Source organism: Ammodytes marinus (genome assembly GCF_949987685.1).
Source record: "Ammodytes marinus genome assembly, chromosome: 18".
Taxonomy (NCBI): Eukaryota; Metazoa; Chordata; class Actinopteri; order Uranoscopiformes; family Ammodytidae; genus Ammodytes; species Ammodytes marinus.
Genome location: NC_137222.1, coordinates 14212667 through 14225682, shown reverse-complemented (window position 1 = coordinate 14225682; position 13016 = coordinate 14212667). Strand labels below are relative to the sequence as shown.

The window sequence follows — 13016 nt, the reverse complement described above, 5'->3', positions numbered from 1 at the left end:
TCCAGCAGAAAAATGTTCCCCTGCATTTCAAATCCAATACTTCTTTTAATTCAAGTGTGTAGTTTGCATGCCGTATGGATGCATACATCGAGGTCATAGTATTTCAGCATAACATTGTGCCTTGAATGTGACCCTCTTGCTTATTTATCCATCACAATGCTGATTGTTTTCTCTCAGCGGCTCATTCGATGCGACTTCCGCTACGCTGAGGATTGTGGGTCAAAACAGCCAAATCAACCATGCTGGTTTGAAAACTGCAAAATGCGGCCGGATGTAGTGGTACATTAAGGTATTTTTCGGCATACTGCATTTAACATTCATGTATTGGGACATCCTAAATCCTTTTCTGGCATGCTAAATAGCATGGATGTATGGGTACTGGAATGCAAGAATCATCTTTTAGTCTACCTTGGTAAAACATATGGCCCTGCATTTCCCACAAGGCAACTCAACCATAACTTTCACTTATTGTCTCAACCAACAACTTTATAAATCAATAAATGCATTATATTTTGAACACACATTTTTTATGCGCAGCAATTCTTCTCAAGTTTAAATGTCAGAGGAGCTCATTGTAATCATTTCTGAAGGTCCACAGAACGCTGTAGCAGCCGACAACAAGACACTGACATTTAGCTCTGGGTTTATATTTGAGTTCCTAACAGTGGCAAGAGAAACGGTAGCCTACTCAGCTCAACAGATTTAGTGACAATCTTTGACATGATTTAGGAAGGTGTGACACAATGGACATACGTTCGGAACAGCTTAAGCCATACAATTATTTTGCATAGTTCAATAGTCACTGCGGACAAAAACAAAATGGAGAGAAAAACATTAAGGACCACTTCAGTATATCCGCTAGGATACAATACCTGTTTATGTTTGCAGTGTATATGATACTTCCCATATGCAAAACCAGCACTGTGCAGACATAGATCTGTGAATTAAAGGTGTGCAGAAGCAACTATGCATCACAGAGTATTATACTTCTATGCATCGTATTGGGTCTTAAATTTCAGTCTGCAGTTACTGATCGTGTCCCTCAGATTTCCACACACATTTTTGGCTTTTCTTGTTAAATAACACGCATCGTAGTCACCGAGGGGTTAACTGGAAGCCTAATACATCTGGGAAAATAAGGTCCTTTTGTGGCACATTGTGACAAAAATAAAGTCGGCAAACAACAGAACATGAAATCAAACAGAAGAAAACATCACACCAAAAGAAAACACAGGCTCATCTAAAGCTTGCTTTGAAAACAAAAGATTGTTCTGAACTCTTATTCAAATTCCAGAGCACAACTACTAAAACAACAACAACAACGTGATAAAGTTCAGACACTCAAAACAAAAACTATAAAGTGCAGAACACATTCAGATGCAGAAGTTCCTTTCTGCATTACACAAGTACAGTACAAGTCTTTGTGGAGAGCTCCCCTCCTCCACCTCCACCTCGGTGATTTTTAATTGAGCGTTTTTATAAAAAAAAAGGAAACTGGTGGATGTGACTCTGCTTCAGATGCTGGGGTACAGATGGCAAGCTGGTAAAGAAAAGGGTGAGCGAGTTTTACTTAAACCAAAACAAATAAATACACAAATCCAATGCAGAAGCCTGCAATATTTGAAAGATAAAAGGGATGATATCTGATATCTATCAACTGTGTTCCAGTTGAAATTTGAGGCTGACGATGCGAATGCCAAATAATAAGAATACATTAATATGTGTTCCATATAACCAACTCAACTGACAAACGTAGTGCTCTCATTACACCTCACATCACCATGTGCCTCTTGCACACAGGTAAGACCTGGATGTGGATAAATCACAATTACACTCGGATTTTCTCCAATATCTTCATAACGTCGGTGCACCTTTAAAATGCATACTTGCAGCGAGTGCTATGTAATGTAATAAATGCAGAGTTGATCTATTGTCTTGCATAATAAAAAACACACACTACGGCCTTTAGTACATTATGTTAAGATGATTACATAAATGAATAGTTTCGGCCCCAGAGGAGGACAATGCAGTAATAATTAGCGTCATCTTCTGCTGTTTTGGGAGACCAATATGGAATTGTATTTCCCAGTTATTTTTACGTATAATGACTGAGTATGCGTTATGCATAGCGAGTGAATTCCTACACTAAACAATAGATCAAACCTAAATGTCAAAGATGCATGGTAATGGCAGATGTAGGAGGTGGTAAGAGGATTACTCAGCACTTTAATTGCTCCTTTCAGCCTCTCCAGACAACACCAGGAATACTTTTTGGAATTCCTTAAAACCACTGACTCAAAGCTGCTGCCTTTCAGGGACCGTCAAGTAAAATTTCAAACATTTGCAACAAAAGCTACATTCAAGAAATGTCTGCCCATTTTAGACAACTGTGAGTAACTGACTAGATGCACACATGTAGTGCATGAGCCATCCTCCTGTAAGGCCTCACATGCAGGTCAGTTGTAAATCTGAAAGACAAAGGAGCATGACAAAGCCTGACCAAATGACCTTTTAAATCCAACTTTCTTTTTATTCCTAATCTTAAGAAAATATAAATCCAACACTGTTGAAACTGCTCTTTTGATCATAAGCATTACAGCAGAATTTTTCGATCATATGGATATTTTTTCCCTTAAAATTCACATTGGATTATTTACTGTATACTGGACCTGTAGACACAATTTAAAAAAAAATTGCTCACCAGTAACTAAAACGTACACTTGCAGCAAACAGGACACAAAGCCAATGATCTGTCCAGTCAGACTTGCCACGATTCACTTAAAGCAGCAACGAAAAAACTCCTCAGAGTTCCCTTATGACCTGAGTCCTACTCCAACCAATGGATATGGTACCTATCTGCCTTCATGGGCTGAGTATTCTTTGTGTTGTCTGGATTTCCAGTTTGTCAATTTGTGTTTGCTTTCTTTTGAGGGGCGTTTCTCTTGTTTGTTTTTTTCTCAGGAGAACCAGCTTGACGGCAAATAAAAGCTCACATCTGTAAGACCAGGGTTATAGCAACGCACATTCATGGAGCGAGTGAGAGCCACCGCATGGGACCGACTCACCAGAGGCCAACCACAGCCACACCGAGAAATGTTTTTCATAGCACAAAACATTTATTCCTGCAGGTTCTCCCCGCTGAATAATGCGGCGCAAAAATGACTGGTCGCGTAGCGTCTGGGTTATTCCTAAACAGTGGGCGGATACGATGGAGGTGGAAGAAAAGCAGCAGCATCAGACAGATCCTACAGTTCATTAGGAGGTCTCCATCATGCGGATATCGTCCGTATTGTCCGTATTGTCGTCCTTAGTCCACCTCCCTGTGCTTGTCCACTGTCCGGCCTCTAAACAGCGCTTCATAGAATACTCTTCCATCTAGTGGGAGGGAGAGAAAGACACAAGGGTTCACTCATGAGACAAAAAATAAAATAAAACATTTAAAAACAGGTGAGGATTGTCAGTCAAAATCAAAAATTATTTCAAAATAAAAGATGGAGGGATTCTGATGGATTAACTCACTTATCCTAGTTAAAGTGCAGTTACATAATCAATATAATCCTTTAATGCTCCAACATTTTAATGCACTAATCTGAGATAAAACCAGAATTATCATCGTGAATATAAGACATTTTCCGCATCGAAAGGAACTGAAAAACAAATGTAGGGGAGCTCAAAACATGTGCTTCTCTTTATGAAGAGCTGTCCCTCATGTATACGTGCTCCACAAAGACACACTGCGAGTTCAAAATGAGGCGAAGGGAAATGCTAGGAGGGAAGAACCAGGAGAAGGCAAGCTTCGGGTTCAACAGGCTTGATCGCATTCCTGGGAAGCCATCTTCCTTCTGTGGGATAAAAGGGAGTTGGTTTTTTTCTTCTCCTTTTTTCCCCTCAGAGTAGATGTCTGGCAGAGAGTCAGGCTGTGGGGCCACCAGAAGGGAGGAGGAGGCCTCGTTCCCTTTCACTTACAAAAAAGGCTTTAGAACTACAAAGATGAAGTTTAAGTAGAAGAGCCTGTTATATATGCCATTTGGCAACTTTCCCACTCAACATGATCGGAATATTGACACACTTGCCTCAGATATAAAACCTTTTTTTATGTATGTCATAAGTTTACAATGTCATAATAAAGGCTTTTCATTTGTATGAGAGACGGACGACCCAGAGGTCCACAGAGGGAGCCATTGTGACACACTTGTCGCATGTCATTCCTCCTCTCCTTTATAATGGCACGGCTCAAGTATCTAGAAAACTTTCAGTGATACCTGAGCAGTTGCCATCATAATGAGGGGGGAGAGTACAGGGATTATCTATTGTTTAGACTTGGTACACACATAAATATTGATTTAATTACTTTCTTAATATTTCAGACAGTTGTTGGGGAACAACCTTTGGTTATATATTACCAATACTGATTAATGCATGACTTCAGAGTGAAGAACATGCATACATAAAAGCAACGTAATCTGGTATATAAAAATATTTGAATCAAACTGCCTTATATAGATCCCAGTAAGATTCATTTTGACCTATAGACTTTATATTCATTCATTCAAATTAAGATTTTGTAGCTAATAAATAAATGTATCATCTTAAAACTGTATCGTTTTTTCCCTTGAGCCTTTCTGCTAGGTTTCAGCTTGGGACAACATGAAACAACTACTATGTGACAACAAGACAAAGCAGTTTGCAAATACTTTTTTGTTAATACAGTTTGCAGTCTTTTCCCACTGATAACTCCAGCAACACGATGAACTTCCAGTCATGATTTGAAAGTTAAAAAAAATCTACTTCTGGCTGTCGCTGTGTCCACAGGTGCCGACTTGCGCTGCGTTTCTTACACCATGTTTCCCCGTGGACGCTTCCCTCGGGCATTTTACTGACGTTATAATTTTTATGAAAGACTGAAAGTGAACAAACACATGTTATAATTGTTATTTGTATATGTTGTGACAAAAACAATAGAACACAACCGCTGATGCTTTAAAACACAGCATCCAGCAACAGATGACCCTAAAGAGTTCTATATATCAGGGGACTAATATCGAATGGCTGAATGGCGCCATCTCACAACTGTTTAGGGTAACTGCAACAGTGTCACAGCAGCACTGGGATAAAGAGAGGAGAGCCACTCACTGGAGGTAAAGAGTCCAGGGCTTCTTTGGGGCCATTTCTGCAGTTTGTGTCCGTGTGTTGTTGATGTTCAGGGTTGTTGTGTTGTGTATTGTCTCTACACTGGACTGCGTTTTCCCTCAGTCTGTGTTTGAAGGCCTCAAGTTCTGTGTGGAAGACTTCTAAGTAGACGTCTTGTCCGTCCTACACAGCAAACGGGAAACAACGTTAGGAACACTTGACCCAACATGGCTTGAAAGAAGAATACAAAAATGAAAAAGACCATTCTGAAGGGGAATGAAGACAATTTCAATCAGGCTTGCACACCATCCATAACAACAGAAAAAAAATACCAGCTTTGAAAATCTCTCTTTACAGAAATCAGACTTTATCAAACCTTTACCACTGTATTAACACTCTCCACTGATGGGTGCTGTGCATTCACACACACAGTACTAATCAGGTGTGTGTGTGTGTTTGTGTTTACTTTGGCTTTGTGGAAGAACTGTCTGAAGCAGCCTCGAGGATCCTGCTGCGAGTTAGAGGCCATCTCCAGGATGAACTGCATGACGACAGCTTGGTGCGCCACCTGCTCCATCAGTGCTTCTTTCTGTAGGGTGCAAAGTAGTCTCAATGAGTCACCTGTAGGCCCTTATCACAACAGCATAGTTTATGCTAAAATTACTACACAGTTCCAATGATTGCAGTTGTCGGTGCACATGCTCAGACATGAGGTTTCATGTTTACACTGCTTTTCTAGTTTGATGAGGATATAAAATACAACAGCTGTGTGTATCATGATATAGGAACGTGCCACCTGCTGGAACTAGATGGCTCCTTTGAGTTGGGACAGAAATCGGCATTAACTAAATCAGACTTTGATGTGCCCATTCAATAGTGGTTAATGGGACAGATTCCTTGTTGGTAAATACATTTACCCCTTCCTGCTGAAGTCTCATGCACCACAGGATTAAGTAGTTGGCCGTTTCCTCACAGATGAGCTGAGGCATGTCCGCGAGGAAACGCTGACTGTCGTCCCATCTACGCAACATACCTGACAAATGGATTCAAAAGCATCAATCAGTTTGTGTTTTCTTAAGACATAAAAAAAGAAGAATCATAAAACCCAAACAATCTTAAGCCACAAGAGGATTAGCTAGATAATGACATTGTGTTTAAGGACAGCCTTTTCTTACCATTAATATTAGGGTGAAGCCGTTCTTCTTACAAACTTCAGGTTTTTCATCTCACTTACCAAAATGCCGGAGCTCTTGCTCATGCTTTTGAAGAAGCGTCTTGCTCTTGTCCTGATCCATTTCTACAGGTTGACTTTGGACATTGATGATACTCTGGAATGGAGAGAAGACATTAACAAACCATTTTTGTCAAGATGACGAGCTAAAGAACATTTTTAAAAATCGACAGTTGCATTAAAGCGGATACGAGTAACATTTAAATATCTTTTAAACAACCTCATGTTTCCTCTGATAATCATAAATTACCTTTAACAGCAAACGAGACCATCAGTGCAAAGAAAGACGTTTTTATATAGTTTTTATTACTGCTTTTGGTCTGGTCGCACACCCAGTCCGATTTTCGGTTCGCTCGTGCAGGCTCTATGGTCACATATCCGTATTGGTTGCAGATTTCAGTGTGGCGCTGCAACGCGATTTGAGAAGCCTATCCCTCCAGGTGAGGGAAGGGGAGCGGGAGCCTTGTTTGAGACAGTTATTTGTCGTCATAAATGACTGATAACGGGGCTGAACCATCAAAGAAAAAAAAGAGAATGCAATGAAGAAAAGCGAAAAGGGAGAGTGAGTGATAGGCGGGCGGGAGGACGTTGCCAAGCAACGTGTATACAATTTCACGAGAGCGAAACTAGACTGCTAAATGAATGAGCGGTTGGTACTAACACAAAGTTTGCTTTGCTTCACCATCATCAGATAACCATTATCTGAAATAGTCATTATTTACATCAACAACACAAACACATTACCTCATCGTGATCCATAGTCTACTAACTGCCGTCTCTCATTCATTCGCTTTCTGTGAGGACACAGCTCCGTGAGAGAGAGAGTAGTTAGGTGACGCTGCTGAATCAACTCATTGCAAGCAGGTGTGTGTACTGACTGGCATTAGTTGATGCAGTGTCAAAACCACTCTCACGGAGCCGAAAAGAGTCCTCACACTTTCAACACACGAACATGCACTATATTGCGCCCTTCTCAGTCCACGCTCACGCGCCTGGCACGAGCATTTGCGACAGCGGGCGTCGTAAAAATACTACCGCTTTTGTCCAAAGGGGACGCCAACGTGCCATCTTACTCGTAGTGCCTTTAAACAAACTAAAACTATATTTTACGTTGTATATTATACATATTTTTAACAAGGATAGAGAAATCTGCCTGGTTTAGTGGTGATATGATGTGGCTCCAGGTCCTGGGGCCTCATTTATAACGGTGTGCGTAGAAACCATCCTAAAACATTGCGTCCGCGCAAAGCCAAAAATGTGCTGCGAAAAAAATAAAAATCAGATTTATAAAACTGTGCGGCGCACAGTTGCACGCAATCTTCCCTTTATAAATACCCACCTGCGGTGAATTATGCGCGGACGATCTCCGCCCCATGTCCTCCCACTTCACCTCCCAGTTTCATCCCACAATCTACCATACTTGGTCAATGCTTGACAGCTCCTGAATATGGTGACGCTCTTAATAAGCTCAGCATTTTGACTGACACGAGGAGAAAAGGGAGGCAACCGGCCGCAAAGAAAGCGACTGGGAAGGAAGAAAGCCTGTGATGTGCATGTGCTGCAGTTACTGGCACACATACACGCGCGCGCACTTATCACATATCATGATTGGCACAGTCAGTAGTCTTTGTAAAGCAGTTTCGCCCAACTGTGTACTGTTTGAAATATCACGTATTAGCATACCTGTAGTAGCCTACTGTATGTAGGCCTATATAAAATGTGTTGTGAAAAGTGAAATAATGCATTGTAGTTTATTCCAGAGCATTGTTTCCCTCACGTGAGATCCACACATTTCCAACAATGTCATCTTGTAGTTAAAACTTCCAGGGTGAATTGCTATAGGAAAGAGATGCATGTAATGATTTGCTAAATTCATAACAGGATTTTATCTAACGAAATCAGTGTTTCCCGCAGGATTTTTTTCAGCAGCGGTGCTGTGGTCCCCGAACCCTCTAGGTGGGTCCGGGGGCATGCCCCCCCGGCCGATTATTTTTTGTACCCTGTACATTGGAATCCATGAATCTGGTGCACTTTGAGAGGAGAATATGCACTTAAATCCTATTCACACAGTCCTGTGTATTACTGTAGATAGGATTATTGGTGTTGTAAGACCTTTTGTGTCTTCATTTACAGATTGACATTTTTGTATAGAAATTAATATTTAAACAAAATGCCACAACGCAAAAATTATTTGCACAAATAATTTGCACAATTTATTTACAGATTTTTGCCTAATGCTTAAACACTAAAAGTGGTTGCTATGCCCAAAGCATCACAACCTCTGACTTTTGTAACCATGCCCTAAACAAAAGCACCAACCCTACAAACACAATAAGTGCTTTGCACTGTGTTTGAAATTCTCCAACACACTTCTTTCAAAACACTACACACTGTTTTTCACACAAGACACATTGTTCAAAAATTAAATCTCCTGCAATCATGGGCAAAACACCTCTCAGGATCTACCACTGCATCCTCTCTCTCTTGTTCTCCTTGCTTCTCTGTCACTTCTCTTTCCTCCCTTACTTGGTCTACCTGTATTTTTCTGTAATAAACTTGACCACTTAAACAACAAGTAAGAAATGCTAGAAATTGTATTTGTTTCCTTCAAATTACCCTATATACATGTATTTGTAATGTTCAAATAATATCACCTAGCATTATGCATTCAAATCCAAAAGAAAATTCTCATTAGCTTGAAAGTTTGCTTCCCTAATTTGCTTTACTAACCTCAGCTCCTCCATTGTCCCCGTCTGCCTTTCTTTTTCACCCAGCTTTTTAGACTCATCTGCAAATGTAATATATATTATTTAACTATGTATATATACATTGTGCACAGTGCATCCCTTAAAAGCTTGTACCAGCCTCTGAGCCCTAAGCCATTTTTGAGATGGTTTGGTTCGCCTGGATTTATTCTCTTATTAAGATTGCATTCATCACCCCTATAATGCATAGCTGTCAAGCTATCATTTATTTGGGCCACAACCTGGACTATCAGAATATGTGTGCTGCAGTGATGTCATTTGAATGTAGGAAATGATCAATTAGACATTAAAAAAAGCACATTGATTAAGCTTGTTATTGCTTAAAACACTTCTTCTTAGTCTTGGGAGTCAAAAAGTGATGAGAAAATTCTAAAATAAATATAAGTTATACATAATAGAAACTATTCATGCTCTTTTAAAAAGTCCATAGGCTTTTTCTCTGCATTTATGCTAATGACCACATGTTTACAGGCAATTAGCATAAATCCCTAACTAAAATACGCGATGAAAACGGATTTTATATGGCAATAAAGAACATCGGATCTAACAGTATGGATTCATTTTTCAAAGAAAATACCTAGGCTACAAGCTCCTGACAGGATATAAGCTCCTGTAAAGGCTATGAGTGATCCAAAAAGAACGACAACACACACACACACAATGTAGTCTACTAAAAACGGAACGGAGCTTGCGGTTTATAGATAAAATAAAATAAAATGACGATTGGGCTCAGAGGGTTTTTAACACTGGTGGTCATGTAGCGACACATTTTAGCAACTTACTCTCTCTCTCTCTCCTTCGCTCTTCTGCTTCACTCACTGCTAGAATCAATGTAACTTTACACCCGTGTAGGCCTACTACTGCCAACAACTGCCACACTCGCTGTTAGGTTATTTTTCTTCTTTGATGTTGGCTACGTGATGATGTGCTGCGTGCTGCGCAATTTACGTTACGCGCTGCCCATTTTTTAAAAGGAGCTACGTACCAAAAAAAAAAGAAAGAAAATGATGAGCAGAAGCTGTGTGAACGTGCGGGAAACACTGGAAATATACAGTTTTAAATAAAGTTGTTGGCTTTAACTTTGTAAAAATCTTCTTTGACACACCGCCTACAATATAGACTTGCTCTCCCGCTGGCCACTCACGGACACACCTCCCGACGTATATCATTATAGAGGAGGGCTATAAGATTCAATTAAAAGATATAACCAAAACATGTAAAGACCTACTTGATAATTAAATCAACCAACATGATAACTGCATGCAATACAGTGGCCTATATTTGCAACTATAGGTACGCTCATACATATAATTGATTAAATATATTGGGTGCCAAGCATTTCACAGTAATATGTGTGTGTTTTTCTGATGACTGAGCTTTATTTCATGGTGTTGCCATTGAGTGTTGCTGATTCCCCGAGTCAGGAAAACCTTGCGTGAGCTCTACGCATGGTCAAAAGTTGGCGTGGGAATACGCACACTTCTTCGCAAAGAATTTATTTATAAATACCAACGTTTTGCCACCGCACATTTTACCGCCATTTCTGCCTGTCTACGCAAGGTTTTTGTGCGCAGCAAGCTTTATAAATGAGGCCCCTGGTCGTGATTTTGTTTGCTTTTAATTCTCCAATTAAAAAGGCCAGACTTTCTGCTCGCTTACCTTGTCAAAAACGTCCCAACTCCCGACAGCTCCGAGCACAGGACTGCGACTGGGTTCGTAACCTCCCAGCATGCTCTCCTTGCGGCGCCACTCCTCCTCGATGTGTGTGAGTTGTGTGGGGCCGGCCTGGGTGCGGGCGCGTTCCTGCTCCAGGGACTCAGAGCTGTGCACACCCAGAGAACACAGCTGGTCCTGGGCCTCAGCCAGCCTCCAGCTGGAGACGATGGAAGCCTTCACACAGCGCTGCTGTCTCTGGCACAGTGATGCCATGGCACAGTCGCATTGGTGCGCTGAGGGCGAAGGCTGTGGGGTAAATGGGAGGAAAAGAGATTCAGAACATGCTGTCAAATGCAAAGTAAATTCCCATCACATAATCAACATTGACTACATGCTGTTATTATGCTTTATATAAATAACGTCAGGAAAATAATACTTCTTTACATATCACAGTGGCAGGTACACACCTCAAAATGTCACACTTTTCTCCACCAACCAAACCTGAGGTAAACTAGCTAATGTGAGTTTACACATAGGCACAGATGGTCAAATCATGTTTGGTGTTTAAATTTAGACTGATAAAAAGTTGGCACTTTTCTGCCTGAGAACCAGAGGACGCAAATTAGACAAAGGGTCTCCTGTACCCGTCTCCAAAGTGTTGATAAACAAAAATCGACACAACCAAGTTTAGACTGAACATGAAGCTAAGAATGAACATCTGACATCTACAAACTGCCAACTCACTCTGAATCAGAAACTAAGCATAGGCTATTTGGTGGTATAGGGGGTGGGGCCAGAGGGCTAAAAATAAATAAATGCTTATTTCCATGTCATCCTGGCTACCCAGACAGACAAATGCCTTTTCTTGGTCATCGACACACACACACACACACACACACACACACACACACACACACACACACACACACACACACACACACACACACACACACACACACACACACACACACACACACACACACACACACACACACACACACACACACACACACACACACACACACACACACACACACACACACACAGCTGTCAGTGTCTGAGAATATCGAGGTCCTTGGGGGGTAATGGGAAAGTGAGCTGCTGCAGCTTCATGTCTTGTTGTTGGGCTCTGATCTCACCCCATCCACCACATTTGGATGGATCTCTTTCTGGCGCCGATTTTATTTCAGCTCTGGCAGGTTGATGACAGTGCAAACATATGTTAAAGTGGGCAATTGCTGCCTCAGGTTAACATTGCCTGTAGCATGCAGCCTGGACACTGACGCCCTGCTGCACCGTGACAAGAGCTGTAAGCTGAATGATATGGCAGCTGCTCCCATCTAAAATGACCGATAAAGACAGTGACACTAGTAGAAACTGAGTAACACATAAACAAACATGTCACAATATTGAATAATAGACACTTGGACCACACTTCATTAACTGTCAGGCATTCAAACTTGGCGTGAACTCGCGTCAATGATCCTCAAACAGGCTTAGCTAAGTCAGCATGCTTTAAATATCGTCTCTGGTGCCAAAGTTAAGTACGTGAGCTAATAACCTGCTGGTGGGGGTAAACACCGCTGAAGTCCCTGGCCGTTGAAGCTGGGTCGCCGTCGGACTCTTCGCTGGGGTAAATTGAGGGTCCGTTAGGTCCGTTGCCCCGCCACTCCATCACTACTAACCAACTAGCTGGCTAGCTCCGCCAGCTAATGCTCGCAGTGTCGGAAGAAAACACCTTTTTTTTTAATTCCCCGTGATCCTCTTCGCGTGTCCGCCACAGTTACATGTGTATTTATGATCCGATTGTCAAGGTGACAAGTCAGTACAGCCGACTGTTAGATATGAAGCACCGACGAGGCCTGTAAGCAACACAGTTAGCTAGGACAACAACAACACTCACTGCTTCTAAGCTCCAAATCACCGGCTGCGTGGTGTTGAAGAGGGAGCACGCAGAGCACGTGGGAAACAACTCTGACCACGTGACGCAGCGTCAAACGTATGTTAATCCAAAAAGATATGTTTCTACCGTAGGTTTCTACTAACTAAATTCTAATGATTTCTTCTGTAAAAAATGAAAAATAAAACAGGCGGTATGGGCATCAACAGATTAAAAACGATGGAAAAACTCGTAATGTAATGAAAGGAGAAACTGTTTCAAAACGTTTTAAATTATTTTAAATCATTTTAAATTAGGGTTAGAGATAGGTTACCTATTGGTGCTATCCATAGAC

The 13016-nt window shown here is 41.3% G+C and overlaps 1 protein-coding gene across 1 annotated transcript; it reads right to left on the bottom strand.

Annotated features, from left to right (window-relative positions):
* Nucleotides 1–114: 114 nt before the first annotated feature.
* On the bottom strand, nucleotides 115–12696 carry cdc37l1 (cell division cycle 37-like 1). Its single transcript, XM_080046949.1, has 7 exons — nucleotides 12344–12696; nucleotides 10786–11088; nucleotides 6365–6458; nucleotides 6048–6163; nucleotides 5597–5719; nucleotides 5134–5313; nucleotides 115–3375 (listed from the first exon to the last, which is right to left on the bottom strand). The coding sequence occupies exons 1-7, from the start codon at nucleotides 12455–12457 to the stop codon at nucleotides 3256–3258; spliced, it is 1050 nt and encodes a 349-aa protein (XP_079903075.1). The 5' UTR covers nucleotides 12458–12696; the 3' UTR covers nucleotides 115–3255.
* Nucleotides 12697–13016: the final 320 nt, after the last annotated feature.

Bases quoted from the DNA above. Each gene is read 5' to 3' on its own strand.
- cdc37l1 (XM_080046949.1), bottom strand. From the start codon at position 12,457: ATGGAGTGGCGGGGCAACGGACCTAACGGACCCTCAATTTACCCCAGC. The intron at 11,089-12,343 runs GTTATTAGCTCA...TTTACCCCACAG, and splicing joins GTGTTTACCCCCACCAGCAG to CCTTCGCCCTCAGCGCACCA. The intron at 5,314-5,596 runs GTAAACACAAAC...TTTGCTGTGTAG, and splicing joins AGTTCTTCCACAAAGCCAAA to GACGGACAAGACGTCTACTT.